This window comes from Lacerta agilis, chromosome 8 (genome assembly GCF_009819535.1).
Source record: "Lacerta agilis isolate rLacAgi1 chromosome 8, rLacAgi1.pri, whole genome shotgun sequence".
Lineage (NCBI taxonomy): Eukaryota > Metazoa > Chordata > Lepidosauria > Squamata > Lacertidae > Lacerta > Lacerta agilis.
Window position 1 is genome coordinate 49,044,981 of NC_046319.1, and position 23,111 is coordinate 49,068,091.

At 44.5% G+C, this 23,111-nt stretch overlaps 1 protein-coding gene across 2 annotated transcripts in view; it reads left to right on the plus strand.

Annotated features, from left to right (window-relative positions):
* PLEKHG4 (pleckstrin homology and RhoGEF domain containing G4) overlaps positions 1-23,111 on the plus strand; it is a 59,727-nt gene that overhangs the window by 24,441 nt on the left and 12,175 nt on the right. For both annotated transcript variants that reach the window (XM_033157300.1, XM_033157301.1), the window contains exons 5-13: positions 1,375-1,498; positions 3,239-3,332; positions 3,625-3,711; positions 6,540-6,656; positions 6,848-6,946; positions 7,762-7,910; positions 17,590-17,728; positions 18,686-18,808; positions 21,106-21,300. In XM_033157300.1, coding sequence (XP_033013191.1) covers positions 1,375-1,498; positions 3,239-3,332; positions 3,625-3,711; positions 6,540-6,656; positions 6,848-6,946; positions 7,762-7,910; positions 17,590-17,728; positions 18,686-18,808; positions 21,106-21,300 — 1,127 coding nt within the window. The remainder of the gene's footprint in view (positions 1-1,374; positions 1,499-3,238; positions 3,333-3,624; positions 3,712-6,539; positions 6,657-6,847; positions 6,947-7,761; positions 7,911-17,589; positions 17,729-18,685; positions 18,809-21,105; positions 21,301-23,111) is intronic.

The following is a 23,111-nucleotide window of genomic DNA, read 5'->3' on the forward strand; positions in this document are numbered from 1 at the left end:
CCTGCACTGATGGGGATGCTATGAGCTGTTCACTGGCTTTGCCTGAGGGCCAGTGTGACTTGATAGTGGCCACAGCAGGATTCCCAAAGCATGGTGGCTGATTGCCAAACCCTTTCCCACATTGGTGCTGTAGCCTCTCCAACACATGCTGAGATCACTTGCTTGAAGATGGGGGGGTGGAGCTTTCAGAAGACCACTCCAATGCTTGAGTGGGGTCTTCTTTGACAGCACTCTGTTCATTGTATGTCCACAGATGTCAAATTCTGCCCTAAGGACTTAAAAATGCAGGTTTGCATTTGTCTTTGTTAACATCTGCTTCTAGGATACAGGTTTGAAAAATGTGTTGATGTCTTTTGGTATTCATTCATTCTTCTGTTCATTCATCAAATATTTAGGAAAAGCCCATTTCTCTGTTGCAGTCGTGAGTGGGTTGTCAGTGAATGAGTGGATATGGTTTTGCATGCTTAAGTCTCCTTTTTAAAGGTGGGGAGGAGAAAAGCCAGCTGAGGCTTGAGGCTTACAATAGCAGCTGCTAGACTGGGTGGCCCTTGCTGGGCTGGAGGCAACAGGTGAAGGCAGGTTCTTATACTGGTTTTATTTATGTTATGTTAAATAACCATGTACTGTATTTGTTTAAGCCAATCAGTGCCTTAGGGTGGCAGAATATATATATATTTAAAGATATTAAAGAGTGATTGGAAGGGAATAGCAGGAGGCAAGAACAGTTTGGAGGTTTGAGGGGAAGTTCTGTTAATAATTTACTTCAGCTTTTTATGTTTTTATTGTTATTTTGCATTTTATTGTAGTTAGCTTTCTTGAGCAACATTTGGTGAAAAGGCAAGAGACAGATGTAACTAACTGGATAATAAACCAGTAGTCCATGTCTTCAGTCTTTGGGTGGGCTCTAGTCTTAAGTACTAGGTAGTAGTACTACTAGTAGTTTTCAAATGGTGTTCCACATACTGCATTTGCATGAAAATCCTGCAATTAAAAGGACCCAACCTAAGTAATAGAAGGAGAGAACTGTGAACTGGCTTTTTTTTAAGCAAGCGTCTCACACTTTCATCCTTCTACCTCACTAAGTCAGGTTAGTCTTGTTTAGAAGAGAGCCCAGGGAATCTTCTGTGTTGGGGTTCCAACAGAGACATCCTTTTGGATCAAAGGCTCAAGGTGAAACCCCACAGGTGTTTTGTCCACTAAAAGGATTAGGCGCCACAGGTTATCTCATTAGAATAAAGTCTGTGTGTCTATCTGCATTTTAACTGTCCAGGCGAATGGCCAACATTTCCCAAGAGCTTCCTGTGCGTGGAAAGAACATAACTGTAATTCGTGCCCCGTAGCCAGATTTAACCAAATTCTTATTCTTATTCACAGGCACCAGAGACAAGTATGGACATGCGGTGGTCATCATCACAATGAGGAATACAATTTGGCTAAACCCACACTGCAATGCTAGTGAGCTGATGCGTCTCCTCCTGTACTTACGGAGTGTCCTCAGGTTTGTGGGATGACTGAGGAAGGGAAGAAGGAGAGACTGACTAGAGCAGGAAGAAATATTGCTGCACAAAATGTGTATCACACCAGTAGGCCTTCTAGTGTTTCTCGTTCTGCAGGCTGTATTTCTTCTCCATGTGTGCTGTTTGCAGAGATACTTTTGAAAATCAGGAGGCATCGGGGCCATCAAGCCCTGAGCACACCAACTTAGTTAACCTTCAAGGTGGAAGTACTGTTCTTGTTGTTGTTTTGCTAAAATTGCACTGTGGCCTACTTTACTGGGTAGTTGGGAGGATAAAAAAATGATCAAATGCTTTGGCAAATTTTAAATGGTATTACAAAAAGTAGTAAGCTGCAAGGGACTGTTCAAATGAGAACATAGTATGTAAAGCCTATACATAGTACAGGAGCATGGATGACACTGTGCCTGGACAGCCCACCCAGGAAAGCATGTCCCAGCAGAAACTCACACATTGGATTTGCCAAAGACTTGCATGTAGAGTCTAATGTGCACAGGCCAGAAAATCCTGGTTGTGTCCCACATTCCTTTTCCTTTGATTTTTAGACTTACTTGTTTTTCTGTTACTTCAGACCTTGCCTAAGAACTACCCTAAGGCCAGGGGTTGAGAGGCTAGAGATCTTCTTTATTACATTAATTGATTCATTTCTTCCAATGAGCTCAAGGTTGCACTCATGATTCTCCATTTCCGCATAGGGAAGTTTTTAACATTTAACTTTTTATATGTTCTGGAAGTCGCCCAGAGTGGCTGGGGAAACCCAACCAGATGGGTAGGGTATGTTGTTGTTGTGGTTGTTGTTGTTGTCGTCATTATTATCACAGTCATCATCACCACCACCACCAACCTGTGAGGTAGGTTAGGCTGACAAGACAGTAAGGTTAAAGGTTTCACTGCTTCAAGGTTCAATAGTGGAAATTTAATCCTGATCTCCCAGGTCTTAGCCCAGTTAATATCTCTTCACCTTATTCCATATTTTGGGGGAAATGTGTAGAAATGAAGAAGCTGGAGGAGAGGAATACTTTCCCCCATAGATCTGAAAATGTATCGTGTCCCTTATTAGCACCTTTAAAGCTAACCAATTCAGGTTGCAATCCTGTACATAATTATCAAGGAGCAATCCTCGTGGAGTAGACAGTACATAGTAGTATGATCCTTGGCTTGCTGTTGTCCACTAGACACAGGAAACAATGTTGGTCTGTTCCAGAGATTAATGCTGGGTGGGGTTTTGTAAAAAAATTTTTTTGAAAAAAATCCTTCAGAGTTCTTGATGTGTTAAGTTAAATTTTAAATTCGAAGTTTCCTTAGAATTACAACAATTTTCTATTATAACCCATGTTGGTAATTAAATGTGCATTTATTTATTTATTTAAATGTGCAGTTATTTAAAACAAAGATTTAAAATGTCCTTATGCATGATTTTAAAGTGCCCTTTTGTGGTGGTTCTCTCCCCCCACCCCATGAACATTCCTCAAATAAAAACCCTGAGGACCAATGTGGACAGTCAGCTGCAATTCCACTTGTATTGTGGAAGAGAAGGGCAATAATTGGGTAGTGCCAGGATCCACCTGTCTAGAAGCACCCTTGGTGGTATAAGAAATAGGGCCAGTGGGTTGAGGGCTGTTGAGGGCTGCTGTTGCTGAGAGGCTATTGTCTGGAGCTGGGCGCTCTGGAATAGCTTGTATGCATTCTCAGCAATGAAGTCTTCTCTTCTTTTTGACTTCCAGGCCCGAGTGCCAGGCTTTGGGCCTAACCATCCTGGTAGATGCCCGTCGATGCTCTCCAGTCCCAGCTCTCTTTAAAGCTTTAGCTGTTCTGCAGGTGAGGCCTTTGCTCCCAACTCCTTTGTCTTTTCCACTCCTTCCCAACCCCAAAGAGTGACCAGAGGAACCCGGTTAGAACAAGCAGGTGGCAGTGCCCATCAGGACATCAAATTTTGTCTCTTTCACTTTAAAAAAAAGGAATGGCTTGTAGGAAGGCAGAGCAAAGTCTATGCAAAGCAAACAGCCAAGAAAAGATCCTTGCCTGGCTGCTCATAAGACCAGACGAGGCTTTGGACCAGAGCCAAAGCCAACAGCAGGGGCTCCTCCAATCTCTGTTTCTGCTCTTTCAGGATGCTGTCCCTCGCTGTATCCATGGGGCCCTGTTGCTTGTTGAGAAAGATATCAGTTTTCGATTGGAAAAACCAGCTTCTATACAGGTATGAGGTATTCACATACCTTTTTCATCTCTGAGCACTTCACTCTTTTACTCTTAGGCTTGTTTGCCTCTGCAATTCTATGTTGCAAAATTGTGGGTAGTCTTATCTAGCACAGAGTTTGGATGTAGAGGAATTTCAACTTCCTTTTGTTTTCCTTTATTTAGCTTCTAAGCTCAGTTGCAGGGAGACTTTAGAAAATGTGTTGGATGGACCTGTCTGTGTGTCATTGCAGGTTGCATGGACTGCCACACTGTAACATTATATTTTTAACAAACCTGCTTCGGTGACTACCTTTTATTTGGAGAGGTGTTTAACACTACACCACTTAAATAAAAGGAACTGCTGAGGGGAACAGTCCACTTTTCTGTAAAAATGTTTTTTTCCTGTAGATATTCATCTGCTGCCTCCCATTGAGAAGAAAAAGAGCCAAACATTTTTAATGGTTGTAGCAATTTTGAATTTCCCAAAATGCAAAAAGCACATCAGAGCGGGACTTTATAGGAAAAACAAAAAGGCTGCTCTGATTCTCTCTCTTCCCATTCCACAAATTAATTTCACATTAGCTCCATAATACTGTTGAGACAAAACAGCTTATTTCAAAGCTGCTAAAGAAGCTCAAAAATTGTCCTTTTGGTCCAGCTGCAGCATTGATATTTGTTCCTCTGTGGCCTCTTGCAGTCCTCCAAATATAAAAGGTTCTCTCCAGCTACATTCAACTCAGAACAGACCCATTGAAATTAATGGATTTTAGTTGTGTCTGTTAATTTTAATTGGTTTACTCTGTGTAATACTTAGTTGGTGGCAACCAAAAGTTCAGAATAAAGCATGCAATCATAGTTTTTGTTTGTATGGATTATTTTGGGTGAAGAATGTCAACTTGCTCCAGATGTGAATATATTTGTTTCAAATTACAAAAGTGTTTTGTGCCCAGTCACTTTTTTAAAAAATACATTTTTATTGAGGATTTTCTTGGTTTACAAAAGTATGTGCAATGTCTCTCTCTCTGTCTTTTTTTCAAGTAACATTTTTTACAGATCAGTTTCATTTGTTGAGACATTGGAAGAAAAGGGGGAGAGAGGTGGAGGGGGGAGAGGTGAGTGGGGGTGGGGCCGGGTGGCAGTGTTTCTGTTTTACTTAATATATGTGAGGTTTTGTGTCAGCATCGCTTGTGTAGGTTCTCTGCTATTCACTTGTGTTCTTTTCATGGTGAGAGAGGTTGGGGTTGGCCTAGGGTGTGGTTGTTTGTTTGTGATTGGCTGTGGTGATCTTTGTTTTACTGCGTGAGTGGGGTGGGTGGGTGGGTGTTTTGGATCAGGTTAGCCATATTGATTCGTATGCTGTTGGTGGATTTTTGTCATTGTCTTGGTGGGCTGTGTATGTGATAAAGGGGAGCCATACCGGGGTGAAGGCATCTTCTTCTATTTGTCCCCATGTCAGTTTCAGTTTATTGGTTAATTTTTCTAGTAGGGCTGTTTCCTATACTGTTTTGTACCGCTGGTCCATGCTTACTCCTGACAGGTCTCTCCAGTGTGCCCAGTCACTTTTCATGACTTTTTCCTCTTTTAGGATGACAACCTGGCTCTTTTGTGCATGATTTAGATTTCACATGACTTGAGCAAGTGGAAAGGAATCAGCCTCTCAGGTTGAGAGAGCAAACCTGACAAGCAGAAGGCATCAACATGCCAATATGTCAGCTCAAAGGAAAGACAACAATTAAACTAGATGAGGAGGCTGGGGAAGGCGGGGAGATGTTCTCAGTGCTAGAGGAGAAATGGCTTAAGCCTTAAGCCAAGAAGGCTCTGGAAAGTAGAGAGAGCAGCAGAAGACACCAAACAAGTACAGTTGTACCTCAGAAGTCGAACGGAATCTGTTCCAGAAGTCCGTACGACTTCCAAAACGTTCGGAAACCAAGGTGAGGCTTCTGATTGGCTGCAGAAAGCTCCTGCAACCAATCGGAAGCCGTGGAACCCACGTTGGATGTTCGGGTTCCAAAGAACGCTTGCAAACTGGAACACTCACTTCCGGGTTTGTGGTGTTTGGGAGCCAAAATGTTCGACTTGCAAGGCGTTTGACTTCCGAGGTACGACTGTATTATCAATTGAACCAGATAAGGAGTGCTTTGCCATCACCAGGGGAAACCTGAGGATATTGCTTCCCTTTCCTAACTCATGCCTGACCCTGGGTAGCTCCTCTGGTGCTGCTCTGCTGAGCTGCCACCAACCAGCTGGTCATCTTGAGTTTCTATTGGGGTGGGGCTGTAGCAGCCACCCTTCACCCGCCTTGCTTTGTTAGTCTGTGTTCACTCCATGCACTTCTCCTTCATTCAAGGAAAATCTCAGGCTCTCACCAGGAGTGTCTACACACCCCTTGGCTCTTGGGACAAGTTTTTAACCCATGGTGACCAAGAATCACTCCGACCCTCCCTATCCCCTACTGCTGACCAAAGGTAGAGGCAGAACATAGCCATCATGGCTGGTAGCTCTTGATAGCTTTCCCCTCTTCCGTGAGCTTGTCGTACCTCCTTTATAAAGCTAGCCAAGTTGTTGATCTTCACTGCCTTTTGTGGGAGAAAATACCGCAGCTCAGCTAGGTGATGCTGTGTGAAAAATTTCTTTTCTCTGTCCTGAACCTTCGAATATTCCTCTCTTGTTGCCCTAATCTCTCTACTCTCTGAACCTCTCCTGCAAGTGCCTTATCCAAGACACAGCACAGCTGGGAGGTATCGGTGTGAAGGCCAGCAGGAGAGTCCGGGCCCAGTTTGCTGGCCCATTGGCCAAGCTCAGGACTCTTTGCCTTGGCTTTGCACTTGCATGTTTGTTTTTCCTCAGTGGGAACTTCTCACCTCCATGAAGTCCCTCCACAAGCACATCGATGGGGGGCAGCTGCCCTTAGAATTTGACGGGTCCCTTCCGTATTGCCATCAGGACTGGCTTCGCTTTCGAATGGTGAGTGATGCTCATATCTGGGCCCAGTAATGCTGCCACTTGGTGGTATAAGCAGCTTTGGCCATAGCCCAGACCAGTCTCTGTGGCCTCCCAGCGTTCCCCTCCCCAACCCAGGGGAAAACTGCTTGGTTTGGGAGCCTCAAGGAAGGTGGTGGGCTGTCAGCCAACTGTACTGCTTGCTGGCCTTTCAGCGCCTGGAGCACTTGCTGCATGGATGCGAAGATGCCGGCACCTTCCTCAGGGAAGCCATCCAAGCTGTGGAGTCCAGCAGCTGGCCAGAGAAAGCGGAGGTGAGTCTTCTGCTTCCCGTCTATAGTTGTTGGAGCAACAACCATCACCTGTTTCAAGAGTTTGGAGAGTAAGCAAGGGGAGGGGAGCACTGAATAAATGATACTAACATTTGCAATCACCCTAATGTATCATTATTATGTTTTTTAAAAAAATGATATTTATTGAATTTTCCAAAAACAACAACAGATACATGTAAAAAACAAGAAAAGAAAAAACAAAACAAACAAAATGAAACTACATCATTATTATGTTTGGCCGCCATGGCCAGAAATGAAGGTCCACTCCAGGAAGTAAAGAACAGTTGTCCAGAACGTATTGTGGGAAGTGAGTGAGTGGGTGTGTCAGTCTTGGGCACCCCAGTGCTTCTGTCTTGCCACAGAGAGACAGCTTGCTGGGGAGGAGACCCGGGAGTACCTGGAGACTTGGCCAGGCCAGCAGGCTTTGCAGCACAACCACAGCAGAGAGCAGGATGTAAGGAGGCAGTGCCCTCTGCCATGCTGTCGTCTTTTCAGTGTGGAAACTTGGGTGCCTCTTGGTGTCCTGTTGGCCTCAGAGCAGCACCTACCGGTACTTGTGTCAGGAAGGACGGAAAAGGACCAGTTGGTCTCAGAGCAAAAGGGCTGGGTCTAAATCATCATAATACCTCAGCAAAGAGGGAGGATTCACATCTTCTGTTCCCAGGTCACTTTAAGGAGCTTGTGAGGGGTGGGCAATTTTCTCAAGGTGCCTTTCATACTGGGCTTCCCACGGTTAAGAAAAACATTTGATTGTAAATACCCTGAGCAGGGTCTGTGTGCTTTTCTTTGTTTCTCAGGAAGCTGATGCCTTGCTGAAGAGCTACAGGCAATTAATGAAGACTGTTCTTGATGATAGACGGCTGGTCAGGTTGCAGCTGGAAGGAGGGGCACTTCTTGCTCGCCTGAGGAAAGAAGAGTCCTGTGTTACTCTGACGGAGGACTACAGGTAAGTCTACAGAGAAACAGAGTGGGGAGGGAGGGTGGCCAGGAGAAAACCAGGAAGGATGGGTGTGCTGTGAAAGGCCCCCAAGCACACAAGAACTGCCACTCTGCCCCCCTAATGCATGCACCCTGCCGTAGGGGCTCTGGCAATTCAGATTCTGCCCCCAAATTAAAATTAAATGATGCCCATAAATAACAATGACTCATATTAAATTATTTTACTATCTAATGTTTATCCAACCTTCCCTCTGAGGAGTTCAGAGTGTGGTGTTTTATCCTCCCAACAACCCTGTGAGGAGGTAGCTTAGCCTGAGAATGACTTGCCCATAGCTCTTCAGTGAGCTCCAAGGGCAAGGAGGGATGCAAGCTCCAGTCCTTTATCCACCATGTCACACTGTTTTGTGAGTGACATGTTTGAATGATTCAATGATGGAATGCTTTTTGTTTATTTGCATAGAGGTGCTCCATTTGCACACTCTTCATACCACTTCGCAGGCAGGCCCTAGCTCCTCCCTCTGCAGCTTCCTTGGGTGGGAGGAGAAGAGCCTCTGGGTCTGCCTGCTGGAGGTTCTCCCCCTGCTCTGGGACTCCAGGCTACGAGGAAGGGAGAGCTGCCTGTCTGCAGCACAGCAGCAGGTCTGCTGATCTGGACTCTGGAGAGTCGGGCAGGGATTTGCTGTGTGCACGCACAAGCGTAAGAGGCAAAAATGTGCTGTGTTGTTCAAGTGACGGCCTGCAGAATCTAATTGCATTGAATTACACACGAGCAGTTTTGTGTTTGCCCCATTGCTTCTCCCCCCACCCCCAGAAAACCACTCTTCAGTGCTAAATCAGAACAAACAGCAACCCGTAGAAAATCCAATTGCCATTTGTTCCAATTCAGCACTAAACCGTGGGTTTTCCTGAGAGAAAGTGGGGGGGGGGGAGTGTGGATAAGCCATTAGTCCCACATTCAGCACTTTGAATACTTCTGAACTTGGGATGTGGCTGCACAGACCAGTCCTTCTATTGATGTGCTTTCAGAAAGGGCCTCTCGCCACTAGCAGGGCTGGATCATGCCTGCTCAGGGGGACAGGGAGGAAACACATCAGTCTTCATCAGCATCCAGGACTAGCAAAAAAAAAAAAGTGCTTGATGGATTGCCTGCTGCTTCTTGTGTCCACCATAGCAGAGTAATGCAAAATAGGTCTCCCCTACCAGTCTGGCTCCCGTGGGAGGATCACATGTATAGACTTTGGGGTCCCTTGTCACCCTGCCTTTATTGATTTACTCAGGTTCATGACAAGGATCTTGGCTCCTGGCTGCCTTTGCCTTGCTGTTGAACCAGTTTGTTGTGTTTACCTTACCTTTCTGCCTGTTGAAAAGCTCCACTCCAGTTGCACTCAGGTCTTGTTTGCAAGATTCCCACAGGCACCTGGTTGGCCACTGTGAGAACAGGATGCTGGACTAGATGTGCCACTGGTCTGATCCAGCAGGCTTTTCTTAAGTTTGCAAGTACCAAACCAGCTCTTTGTACCAATGCTCTTTTCCAGCAGTGCTCTGGGGAGTCTGCTGTAAGCAAGCTCCAATGACCCAAGCAATGAGCCCCGGCTTTCCTTTGGGGGTTACTTTCCACTACACTTGAATGGAAGTTCAGGGCCCTTCCATATGGAAGGCTTTCCTCCAGCAATCAGAATCCAAAAGTAGGGATGGGGAATCTTTTTCAGAGGGCCACATTCCCTTCTGGGCCGCTTTCCAGAGGCCACATCACAGTGGTGAGTGGGACTAGAGGCAAAAGTGGGCAAAGCAATGGGTGTGAATTTGTTTTACCTTCATACAGCTATCTAGTTTCTGCTCATGCATGCATCACGCATACAAAGAAAGAAATACTATATGAGTTCATTCTACCCAGGCAAAAGCAGTACTGGTGGGTGTGGCTCAGGAAGGGGTGTGGCCTAGAGAGAGTCCTATGGGTGAGTGGGGGCCCCTGGAGGGCCACATTTAGCCCTCGGACCAGAGATTCCACATTCCTTTGCTGAATGAGATGCCTGGAAGTGAACCAGAAGCCAAAGGCTGTATCCTTTACTCATAAGGGAGTTGCTCCACCCTCTTGATCATTTTGAACGTTTCAAACCCTATAATATCCTTTTTGGGATGAGGTTGGTAGAAATGTACACAGTCTTCCTGGTGTTGTTGCACCATAGGATTGCATAATGGGGCATTATTATGCTGGCAGTTTTATTTCCAATCTCTTTCCTAATAATGATCCCTAGCATAGAATTAACCCTTTTTCACACTGTTGGCCACACACTGGGTTGACATCTTAATTGAGCTATCCACTGCAACCTTATTTATTGAATTTATTTATTGAATTTATATCCTGCCCTTCCTCCTTGAAGCAGCCTTTGTTTTTAGAATCATTTAATTGTAGAGTTGAAAGGAACCCCAGGGGTCATCTAGTCCAACCGCCTGCAATGCAGGAATCTCCTGGTTAGTCACCTTCAGCTCAGACCCCACGAGAGCTGATGAAGCCCCGCTTAGCTGACAAGTAACAAGCTGAGCAGCAACAACCCTACTGCCCTCAAGAGAGTTCCAAGCCATTCTGCCAACACTTGGATAACCCCCATTTTGTATGCCTGGGCTCCCACCTGGGCTGTCCTAAGGCTGCCAGTTCCCTCTGATGCTTTTGCAAGAGTGATGGCCTGGCTCTGCCCTGCCTCCTGAGGCCAGTCATGGCTGCCTGTTGCTTGGCTCTGACCTGGTTCAGCCTGGGAATGTCTCCTTCCAGTCTGCGGCTTGCCTTGTAAAGGCCTGTGGCCATGCTCAGGCACTGTGGGTGGGCTCAGAAGACTCTTCCATGGGGCAGAGAGCTCTCCCTGCCAGGGCCAGTGGTGATAAGACAAAGGGCTTGCCCCCTGCTGGCCCGTATTTGAGATGCTGGCTTTGAAGACATTCCTTTTTCCGCTAAGAGTGCCTGCATTTTCCTTTTGAAACTGAGTGAGTTCAGTTTCCTTATTTCTCAAGCACCCCCACCAGCCCTTCAGTGAGAGAAAGAGCCTTCAGCCTGGTAAGGAAATCTCCAAAAAGGAGTCCTGCCAAAAGCAACTTTCAGACACAGGAGTCTAAAATTACCCTGGAATCACACAAGACATTTGTTGGCACTTGCTGTTGGAACCTTCCCCCCACCCCCCTACAAAGTAACATTGGCCAAGGAAAACAGATTCCGGTGGGGAGGGGGAGGCTCTAAACCCACTTCAAGCATCTCCTTTTTGTTGTAGGCCTGCTTGAATCTGGTGATTTGATCTGGAAAGTATGTGTGGGGTAACCTCCTTTACTGAGCTCAGCACAGGCGGCAAGGCATACTGGCGCTCTGCCACCCTAAACATTTTACCCCACTGCTCCGCTTACCAGATCCTTCTTCAAGGCTTTGAGCGCAGCCTAGGGAAGGCCCCTTTCGACTGGCTGTGACTGCTGCCTCCTGCACAGCACAGAGCAGAACAGGCAGCCGTGGCTGTGTTTGCCCCAGATTGGGGTGAAAAGGGAAGATGAATTATTTGATTGGATGAGCTTCTGGACCAGGAAAGGTCTCTGTGCAAGCTTGCCAGTCATCTTGTCAGCAGGAGTAATGGGGGGTGGGGGTAGTACCAGTTGTGGCTGTGCCATTGAAAAAGTGTCCACGCTACCTTCTCCACCTACAGTAGTTCTCAGATGTTTTCAGGGCAGACTGAGATGCTGCTGGTTATGAAATGAACTTTGAGGCAGCCTGGCAAGCCATGCAGCCATTCACAAGGAGAGCTTCCTTTCCCCACTCCCACAAATCCAGCCAGAAGAGAGGAAACCAGCAGCTGCTTGCTGCATCCTGATCAGAAGGGAAGTGAAGCTCTTGGAGGGCAGTGGAACATTGGCATCTCTTCTTTTTTTTTTATAAATTTTTTTTATTATTTTCCATTAACACAAAAAAGAAGCATAACATAAACACCAACATTAACACCATAAAACATAAAACATACTAAATAAACACAATCAAACAATGACAATAAAAAGAAAAAGAGGCTTATACAAACCTTAACCTAACATTTATCTTCATACTTTCCTTGTTTCTATCTTCTCTATTTGGGGACTTCCCCCATTCCCTCCACTGTCTTCAAAATCTTATACATCTTCAAGGTAGCTTTATATCTTATTCAATTAACATTTGCCCAAATTTTTAATATGCTTAATTTTACTTAATCCAATAACTATTCAACTGTAAATCTTATCTTAACATCAAATCTTAACACATTTTTAACAAATAAATCATTCGCACAAAAAATTTCCTCTTGACAGTTTTATCTATCATAAATCTACTAAAGCCGATATTCTATTTAGTTCTGCTCAAATATTCAATTTAACTGATTTAATTAAATAGTCTTTAAATTTTTTCCAGTCCTGTGACACCTTCTCCTCCCTCTGGTCCCGGATTCTGGCGGTCAGTTCTGCGAGTTCCATATAATCCATCATCTTCATCTGCCATTCTTCCACCGTTGGTATCTCTTCACCTTTCCATGTTCTTGCCAATAAAATTCTTGCCGCTGTTGTGGCATACATAAAAAACACTCTATCTTGACTGGGTATCTCTTCATTGGTTATGCTCAGAAGAAATGCCTCTGGTTTCTTACAAAAGGTAACTTTCATTACCTTCTTAAGCTCATTGTAAATCTTGTCCCAGAAAGCATTTACCGCTGGGCACGACCACCACATATGAAAAAAGGTACCTTTCGCATGTTTACATTTCCAACAAACATCTGACATTCTGGTATTCATCTTAGCTATCTTAACTGGTGTTAAGTACCATCTATAAACCATTTTCATTATGTTTTCTCTTAAACTATGACAAGCAGTGAATTTGATACCTTTCTGCCACAATCTCTCCCAGTCATCCATCATAATATTATGTCCTACATCTTTCGCCCAATCTATCATTGACGATTTAACCAGTTCATCTTTCGTATGCCACTCTAGCAGAAGATTATACATTTTGGAAAGGTTCTTAAAGTTCGATTCTATCAGTTCTGTTTCCAGTTTTGATTTTTCTACTTGAAAACCAACTTTTTTGTCCATTTTAAATGTTTCATATACCTGATGATAATGCAGCCAATCGGGGACCTGACTTTTCACCTGATCGTAGCTTTTTAGCTTAAAAGAGTCCCCTTCCTGCTGCAATATGTCCATATATCTTAACCAGTTTGCAGACATGTTCGGTCTCTTATAGGCTTTGGCCTCCACTGGAGAGATCCATCTAAGGGTCTTTCTCTCTAACAAGTCTTTATATCTAGTCCAGACCTGGTACAAGGATTTTCTAACTATATGAGTCTTAAAAGTTCTGTGAATCTTAACCTTGTCATACCAAAGATATGCATGCCAACCGAACATATTATCGTGTCCTTCCAAGTCCAACACATCAACATTCTCTAGTTTAAACCAATCCTTTAGCCAGCAAAAGGCCGCTGCTTCAAAGTAAAGTCTTAAGTCCGGCAGGGCAAAGCCTCCTCTCTCTTTAGAGTCTGTTAGGATCTTAAACTTGATTCTAGGCTTTTTGCCCTGCCATATAAACTTTGATAGGTCCTTTTGCCATTTCTTAAAGCAATCCAGTTTATCCAAAATTGGTATGGCTTGGAATAAAAACAGCATCCTTGGTAGGACATTCATTTTTATCACAGCTATTCTTCCCATTAACGACAGTTTTAATCTTGTCCATATTTCCATATCTTTCTTTATCTCCATCCACAGTTTTTCGTAATTGTCCTTGTACAGGTTCAAATTCTTGGTTGTGAGATTGATACCTAGATATTTTACTGTTTTAACAAAATTGAGGCCAGTGCCTTCTTGTATTCTTTGGATCTGTTCTGCACTCAAATTTTTACCTAAAACTTTGGTTTTCTGCTTATTCAATTTGAAGCCAGCTACAAGTCCAAATTGTTCAATTAATTCCAAAGCTCTGGGGACACTGCTTTCCGGTTCCTGCAGGGATAACATCAGGTCGTCTGCGAAGGCGCGTAGTTTATATTCTTTCTCTCCCACTCTAATTCCTTTTGTCTGTTTGTCTTTTCGTATCATATTTAGGAGGACTTCCAGGACCGTAATAAAAAGTAAAGGGGAGATAGGGCACCCTTGTCTTGTTCCCTTCTCGACTTCAATCTCCTCCGATATCACGCTGTTTACTATTACTTTTGCTCTTTGTTCTGTGTAAATGGCCTTAATGCCATTCAAAAAATTTTCTCCAACTCCCATCTTTTCCAAATTCTTTTTCATAAATGTCCAAGATACTTTGTCAAATGCTTTCTCTGCGTCCACAAACAATAGTGCTGCATCTGTGTTTATGTCTCTCTCCAGTTTTTCTAAAATGTCCACAATAATTCTTGTGCAAGTATTTAATTTCTTTTTGAATTTTAACACATCTGGGGTGTCCTCTTAATTCTTTTTCCTTTTCTTTGATTAATTTCAACAGTCTCTCCATTTCTACATTTTGTTGTTTCTTCTTTTTTGCTTTTTCACTTATGAGGAATCCTCTCATTACCGCTTTGCTTGCATCCCAGGCGATTCTTTTCTCCACTTCGGAACTCCAATTAATTTGAAAATATTCTTTCATCTTTTTCACCGCTCTTTCTACTAGCTTGGTGTCTCTCATCAAAGCGTCATCCATTCTCCATCTAAAAGAATCCTTGGAAATCATTTTTAAATTTAGCTGTACCGGATTGTGGTCTGAAAGCGTTTTAGGACCAATTTCTGCCTTTTGTATTTTTGGAGCCAATTCATTCGAGATCCAGATGTAATCTATCCTCGACCATGACTGCTGAGGTTCACTGAAATAAGTTGCCTCTGTTTCTGTAGGGTTTTTTAATCTCCAAGAGTCCACCAAATTCAAATTGTCCACCATTTCAAAAAAAGTCTTTGGGAGTTTCCCATCATTCGTTAATTTGGTTCTTTGAGATCTGTCCATTAATGTGGAAACTGCACCATTAAAGTCTCCAAGGCAAACTACCTTGTAGTCCAAATAATCCAACAGCAAATCATGTATTTTTTGTAAAAAATCGACTTTCCATCGTTTGGTGCATAAAGTCCCAGAATCAAAAGTTTTTCGCCTTGTACATTAATTTCAATTGCGATGTATCTCCCTTCTTCATCTTTAAATAGCTGTCTTGGGCTATATTTCTCCTTTGCGTATATCACTACTCCTCTCTTCTTGACCTTGTCCGATGATATAAACTCTTGGCCTAATTTTTTGTTCTGTAGTAATCTTCTGTGACGTCGGACTATGTGGGTTTCCTGTAAACATATTATATCCAAATTCTTCTTTTCTATGCTGTAAAACACTCTGCGTCTCTTTGGTCTCTGATTCAATCCCCGAACATTCCAAGTCATTAACTTGAGCGCCATTTCTTTATTTATTCTTCTCCTCCAGTTGCCTCTCCTTTCTTGTCTTCCTCTGGATCCTGACTTGGTCCTGGTAGTCCCGGCGGTGGTGGAAATACTTCTGGAAACTTGTAAAACTGTGCTGGATCAAGTGGGGTACCTTTAAATTGTTCCAGATGCTTATCCAGAAACTTTTGCTTTTCCGCCAAGGACCTTATTCTTATCTTTTTCCCTTCAAACGTAAATGCAAGGCCTTCTGGAAATTCCCAACTGAAGGAGATTTTTCTTCTTCTTAGCTCAGTCACCAAGTCGTTGTAAGGAGCTCTTTTGTCCAGGAAAAATCTGGGGATATCCTTATAAAAAATTACTTTATTCTGCTGTACCACCAGGTTGTTTCTGTAATGTAAGTCCAGAAAATAGTCTCTATCGTGTCTATCGTGTAGCACAATCAAACAGTCGCTGACTGTTTTGGTGCTTTTCTTTCCTCTGGAACCTCTTGGTCCGAATCTGAAGGCCTTCACTATGCGTGCTGAGACGTTTACCTCTTCTAACTCCCAGTATGTTGAAAATTGCTCCACAATATAGGCTTTTAGGTCTTCCCCTTCCAGTTCTGGAAGACCCCTTAGACGAATGTTTCCCTCTCTCTGGTGAAGTTGCAGAAAAGCAAGAGACTCTTCAACAGTTCTCTGTCGTGTTCCAATATTCTCTATCTGCTCCAAATCTAAGTTGTCCAATTTTTCCTCCACCTTTTTTATTTTTTCTCTGACCACTTTAATTTCCTCAGAGTCCTTTTTCAAAGTGGTCACCTCCTGCCCAATTTTATTAATTTCTTCTCTGTTCTTCCTTACGTTCTCCTCAATTTGGCCAATTGATTTTTCCAAGGTCTGTGTGGAATTTTTAATATCAGCTTTTATATCAACTTGGAGTTTTTCTATTGCAGAGTTCACTGTTGTATTTACTGATGAAACTGAATCTTGTGTTTGCTTCAACCCTTCAGTCACACTTTTCAATCCTGCTGCAATTTCTGCCACACTAGCAACCAATTTCTCCATTTGTTCCTGAAGAGTTAGGGAGACAGAGCCTCTTTTTTGTGCAGAGCTAGATGTTTTAGATCTAGTGTCCATTTCCTGTAGGCTCTGCAATTGTAATCTCAAGGTCACTCCAGTTGCTGTGGTAACTATCTCAGACATTCACAGCAGAAGACCAACAGTCCCAAAAGTAAACACCAGGTGGCCAGCAGCTCACTTCTGAGAACAAAGAGCCTGCTGAGCCAGAAGCCCACACCAGTCCCAAAAATCCAACTTTTAGGCAAAGAGTTCAGATTTTCCAAAGTTATAAATTCCTTAAAGCCAAGAAGGGTTTATTTTAAATAGCCCAAGTCAGTAGCTGTTTCTCACTTGCAGTGTTACCACCAAGTCCATAAAGTAACTTGTATCTGGCTACAAAGAAATCAAAATGTCTCCACTGGTAAACAGTCACTGAAACACCAACAAAGAAAAAATGGCAACAATAAATTGCAGCCCGCTACCGACCCGGAATCCTAATCCAGAGGGCGAGCGGTGTCTTCTTTTGCCATATCAACTGTTTTTAAGTCTCTAAACATCCTTCAAACAACTTTTAAACAACTTTTAAAAAGTTTGGCAGAGTTCGCAAAACTTTTCCCGTTAGTCGCGGCTTTAATCTTTTAGCGCTACCGAGCTCGCTCAAACAGTTCAAAGGGAACAGGCTTCCTTTTAAAGTTTCCTCTGCAAGCAGTGTTCTCCAAACTTGTCAAACAGTCCAAAACTTTTACTTACAGAGTTTCTTTGGAAGTTTCTATGTCGGAAGTGCCGGGTGCTCGAGTCTGGCGGGATCGCTGCTTTGATCCTCCGAAGGCAGTCGCTTCTTCAGTCCCGTGCCGGAGCTTCGCTCGCCTGATTTTCCCCCTTACGAGGGTCGATCAGGAGCGGAGACGGCACGTCTGGGACCCACGAAGCTAGCAGTCCACGGGACGCTCTTCCCGTGGCTTTAAGGGACCCGTGGCGCAGGCACGGTAATCCCTAAAGCCTAGCGGAGGACGGAGCCGTCGGACTCCCGTCCGCCATTGACCGGCACCAAACCGGAAGTCATTGGCATCTCTTCTCTGCCCTGCCACATGGCTGTGCAATGAGCTTGTGCCCTCCTCTGTCACCCCATCACCCTCCAATGTGCTGGAATCTTGGGCCTTTGTTTGAGTCACAGCATGACTCAGGGATTTAAGCAGTACCCACAGTAGCAGGTTGTAAGAAACTGGAACTCCAGCTGATGATGCCTGGGCCATGCTTCCCTTTCAGAGATGCGCTGGAGGCAGCTGTTGCGCTTTACAATGGAGTGGACGAGGGCATCCATCAGCTGGTGATGATGTCAAACAAGCGCATCCAGGCCCTGGAGCTGGTGATAGACTTTGGAGCCTTTGAAGAAAGCTTCCGGGAGGTTTGTTGACATTTTTCTGGCAGCTCAGATGGATTTACAACCCAATCCTTTTAACTGCTGTGCTGGCCAAAAACTATGCACAGTCGGGCTCAGGGGTTGGTGGTGACAGTGAAGCAGAACGTCCACTAAACAGCACCTGGGGTGGCTGAAATTAAATCTTGACGGGGCTGAAATAGTGGTGGTTGGCAGGCCTTGGGCCGATGGGAGTTTCTTTCACCTCCTTTGGCCACTCAGTGTTGTACCCTGGGGTTGAGGTTGATTGGGTGTGATCCATCACTGGAGCAGGTTAACACCACTTGGTAAGAAGGCTCTGGCATTTTAGAGGTCAGTAGATATATGTGCATCCTGCATCCAGTTTAGACTCAAGTTTCTGTTATTGGAAGAACAGTGGGACATTGAGGCACCTACACAGGGCCTTTCCCTGGGGCTTGGCAGGTAAGGCTCCTGAAAACGGCCACAATATAAGGACTGTGCTAGGAGCATGAGCAGCAGCATCTAGGAACTCTAGGAGCAATGTGAAGTGCCACAATTGCACTGTCCCAGTCTCTGGAGTCAAGATACCTCATAAAAAGTGTTGAGCAAAGAGCTCCAGAGCCCGCCCTCTGTCATGACAAGCACATGGATTTATTCATTCCAAGTATTTTTATGTTGCCAAGTTCTGAAGGCAGCTTACAACACAAAACAGGATAAAAATAAATAACATGAAAAGAGAACAAAATCTGAAAGTAGCACAGAATCACATGGCAGAGATTAAAAATAATAATAATCTAGAAGGCTAAATGATTGAGAGGAGAGGAGATTCCCTTAAGTGGGAGGTGGAGGAGGCACCACTCTTTCACTGGTAGACCAAAGGGCGGGGTGACTCCCATTCTTTCCAGGAACAGGAGCGTGTGGTTTTGCTCTCTGAAGGCGGAGAGGCTTCTTCCTGGCCTTGATCTACCTTTTTGCCTCTTGTAGGTCAGCAGATGGATGGAGAATGTTGGTCAAACACGGCTCACGGAGCTGAGTGAGCTGGATGGTTCTTTGGAGGTCTTGCTTAAAGCACAGAGGCAGTTCCAAGACTTCGAGCTCATTGCAAATGTAAGTCCTCTCCCAACACTCTCCACGCAAATCCACAGGTTGGCTGCTTTGTTTAGAGGCAAACACTTTTTCATTATTATATCATATTCCAAGGCTGAGCACTGACATGAAAAGAGGTTCTGAGGCTAAGCTCTGAAGAACCTTGGCTCAAAGAAAACTTGCGTTGTACATTGGTTGTGCCTTGGTGAACTTTAGGATCTGATCTCTCACTGGAGACTGGGAGTCTCCTGGTTTTTATATGCGTATGTGCACATACATACGTCAGAACCAGTGATGGAAAGATCTGTCCACTTTAGCTTTCTCAGGGTTTATATGCACATCCATTTGTTCCATGTTCTTCTGCTTGTCGCAGTGCAGTTTTGTGCGGGATTCTGGGTTCCCAAGCCACATCTTTCTCCATGCTATTTCAAGGAGGCATCTCTGAAAGAGGCGAAAGAGGAACACTCGCACAATGTGCCACAAAGGAAAATGAGTGTTTTTCTGTTCAGGTGCCCAACAAAGGATTGGATCAGAAGGGGAACAAATTTCTATTTGGGCTTAAAGGGGTTTTTCTTTTGTTCCAACACAGCAATAAAAAGCATGGTGTTTGTTTTTTTGTTTTGTTTGTTTTTTGCATTTCTACATTGGGATATAAATGAAAAGCTTTTGGACACGTGTTACTGATCTTATGCAAATTCTAAGAAACCGCAGGGCAAACTGAAGTGTGAACAGGCCCTTTCTCATTTTTCCAATCTCAAATTCAGTTCTCCACATTTCTGCAGCAATTTGCATTTAAAAAAAATCATGGACATTCTTCAGCATTTAGTGGAAATATTTCCTAATAAATACATTATTAAATGCAGTTTAGACTAATGCACACATTTTTGTGAGCAATTTCTTTTAATATAATGCCCTTTTGTATGTTATTTTTACTAATATAGTCCATGTTTATGTGCCCTTTCTCTTCATATATGCATGCGCGCACGCAAACACACACACACATATATATAAATATATAAACACAGATTTTAAAATGAAACATTCCTTCCAACAGTGTTGGAGTGGAAGTTGCAGGACACTGTTCCCCCTCCCTTATTCCAGTCTGTATTACAAAACTCTTGGCAGCAGTCAAAAGAGCCGTTGTGATGTCATGAAATTTTGACAAACATTCTAACTTCTAGTAGAACTGAGAAAATAATACAATATTACACACAGCAGAGTAAGCAGCTGTGCAAGCAACGGTAAGCAATGTTGCACAGCTAGATTCAGCAGAAGAAACAGTAATGAGACGTTAGAAAGGACGTTTGAACAATAAAGAGGAAACTATGCACTCTAGCCAAGTGACAAGAGAGGTTACATCACCACCTACTGTTAGAGCAGGTCAGTTACACCCTTAGTCGCCTTTGACTGGACTTCACCATCCAGGGGTCCTTTACCTTTTTACCTTACACCCGTAGTAACTTGTCTCTCCAACATTAACTCTGGAGAGCAGGAAGAAACCAGCTATACTTGCAAATAGTCTTCTGAAAGGGAAATGAGAAGTAAATTAAGGAGGGATTGAAACCTTCAAAAGACTTCCCCCTAGCGGGGATACTAGGAACTGGGGCTGAAGTGCAGCAGAACTTGGAGCTGTGGGGCAGCCAAGCCAGCACTAGGAGAACAGAGCAAGTGAGGCAGTGAAAAGGGTATTGGGGGCAGCTCTCGTCTCTATTCAGGAATAGAGGTTTCCCCTGCATTTGCAAGCTCTGTGCAAACCTGTGCCTGGGTGGCTTAGCTTCTTAGCTTAGCTGTGAGGAGGAAAGATGAGATGGATTTTGGCAGGAACATTTCTTGCCTGCAGTGCTGTGGCATATACACTGGCTGCCTCTTATTTTTCTTTGTCATGTACCTCCGATCCTACACACACACACACACACACACACACACACACACACACACTGTTAGGCAAAGGGCCCATAGTGCTCCCCTGATCTTCAGGACTACAACTTCCACCATCCCTGATCTTTGACATCTAGGGCTGTTGGGAGTTGTAGTCTGGAAAGACCACTTTAATGCATCTCTGTCCCATGTTGACACCCCTTCAGCTCAACCCACCTGGTCTTTGCCCACATTTCACAGCCTTTCCAGAGGCTGGTGAGTCATGACGATTCCACCAGGCAGGCTTATATGACCAGTGCTGGTCTTCATGCTGAGAAAGGTCCCAGGACCACATTGGAATAGTCAGCTTAATCAGCATTCAGAATCTTTGCTATTCCAGGAGAAGCTGCATGTATCCGCCAGAGGCGATGCAATGATTTCTTGTTGGGTTTTGTTTCCAGGAATATTGCCAAAAGGGTTGGGAATCTCTGAGAGAGATGGACAAGTGGGAAGATGCTTTTTCTGCTGAGCTGCACGCAGGGTGTGGTATCAAGTTGCAGATGTACAGAAACCAGTTCCAGAGGTTCTGCAGCCAACTGGAGGCCAGCAGGAGCCGGATAGGCCAGACCATTAAGCTGTATGAATTCTTTGACCAGGTGAGTTCTGTAGAGGGAGGCAGATGTCCCCTAATGTAACATCTGCTCAGATTCAATGTCATGATGTGGCTTGCGCTCACTCTCTCTGTGTGTGTGTTAGCATACAGCGTTCATATGCCACAGCAGAAGTTGAGCTTAGTCATGGATCCTTGTTTGGATGCTTTTTAACCTGAAAGCAATCACAGTGAGACTTTGAGTATGGAAATAAGACAGCTATGTTTATTATAGGAAATGCATGCTTGATAGCAGTTTAGCACTGAATCGGAACAAAGGGCAATTGGGTCTTCCGCACATTGATGTTTGTTCCAATTTAGTACTAAAGAGTGGGTTTTCCAGGGAATGTGGCAGGACAAAGGCAAAACCAATTGGACCTGTGCCTAGAAAGCTGGAGAAAATCAGAAAATCACTTGGACCCATGCTTTCTAGACACAGGACAAACAGAAGTGTGAACAACCCCATACCCATGCCATCTACTAGCCTTAATACCAGCTGAGTTGCATCCCAGCACTTCCCTGCCTCAAGAGAAATTTGGGACTAGAGGTCACATTCTGTGTCTTGGCAAGTGGCTGGGCGGCATTGAGGCTTCTCAGAAAACAGTCCTACTTTCTGTACTTAAAAAAGAAAAATCAATATTCTTTGCCAAAGAATCACAGGTTACATTCTGTAGTTCCTAATTCCCGTCATGGAAATACATATGTCACTCACAGAGGCTTGATTCCTCTTGGCTGAATGTGTCAACTGCCTTTGTTGAAAGTGATGGCATTTGAGTCCTGCCAGTAAAGTTTGATCTGTGGCGACTCATTCACCTGTACAAGCCACCACTGGTCAGCAAGTAGTTCAAATGCCTCAGGTTGGGGGTAGGTTATAATAGTAGTCGTTCTAAGTTCCTGGAAAGAATGGGAAACTCTGTATCTCCTATAAGCAAGGACAAAAGAGCACCAGGCACCCCTGAGAGGAGGAGGAGGGGTGTGTGTGTGTGTGTGTGTGTGTGTGTGTGTGTGTGTGTTGTTTTGGTGCCTGTCTCTGTAACAGCTTTTTTGCTTAGGAGCAGTAATGGAGTGCTGTCCCTCACAGGCCCTGGAGCTTCCCCCCCCCTCACTCTCTAACCCTTCTCTCCGGCACCCCCCACCTGCCCCCTTCTTCCATCTGGCACTTCAGCAGGGAGCATTTGCCTGTGAATAGGCTGGCTCTTTGCCTGGAGCCCCCTCATTGGTTACTCTTGGGATTGGCTTTGGCTTCAGCTGCAGAGGAGGCAAGAGCGGGACCTCCATTGGGCTTTACGCTTTTGGTGGTTCACCCTGTGCTACAGAGCCTCTTGGCAGAAGGATGAAGGTATGCTGGAGCTTCTTTCCTTTGTCTTGCAGGGGGTTCATTTCTGAGGGGATACCGTTTTTTCTCTATCTGCCTGGGTGTCAGTAGCAGGGAGAAGAAAGGAAAGGAGAGGCAGCCTCCCATGAAAAGTTAACCCAAATAGGAAGCAGAGGTGCTTGTTGTCTTTGGGGGAGTGTAGAGTTCACCCAGGATGCGGGAAGGCCCCCCCCCACTTTTTTTTTAACTCTTGCCTTTTTTCTTGGCTGGTCAATTTCTTGTCTGTGATAAGGGAAGGCAAAGAGGGAGGGGCAGCTGGCACCCAGGAACAATCACCCCAACTTTGACTGATAGAAAATGCTCTCCCATGAAATTAGGGGTGGGGAACTTGTGACCCTCCAGATGTTGCATGGCCAATGATCAGAGATGACGGTGGGGGCTGCAGCCCAACAACTTCTGGAGGTCCACAGGTGTTCCATCTGTCTTAACATTAAAGGCTCAGG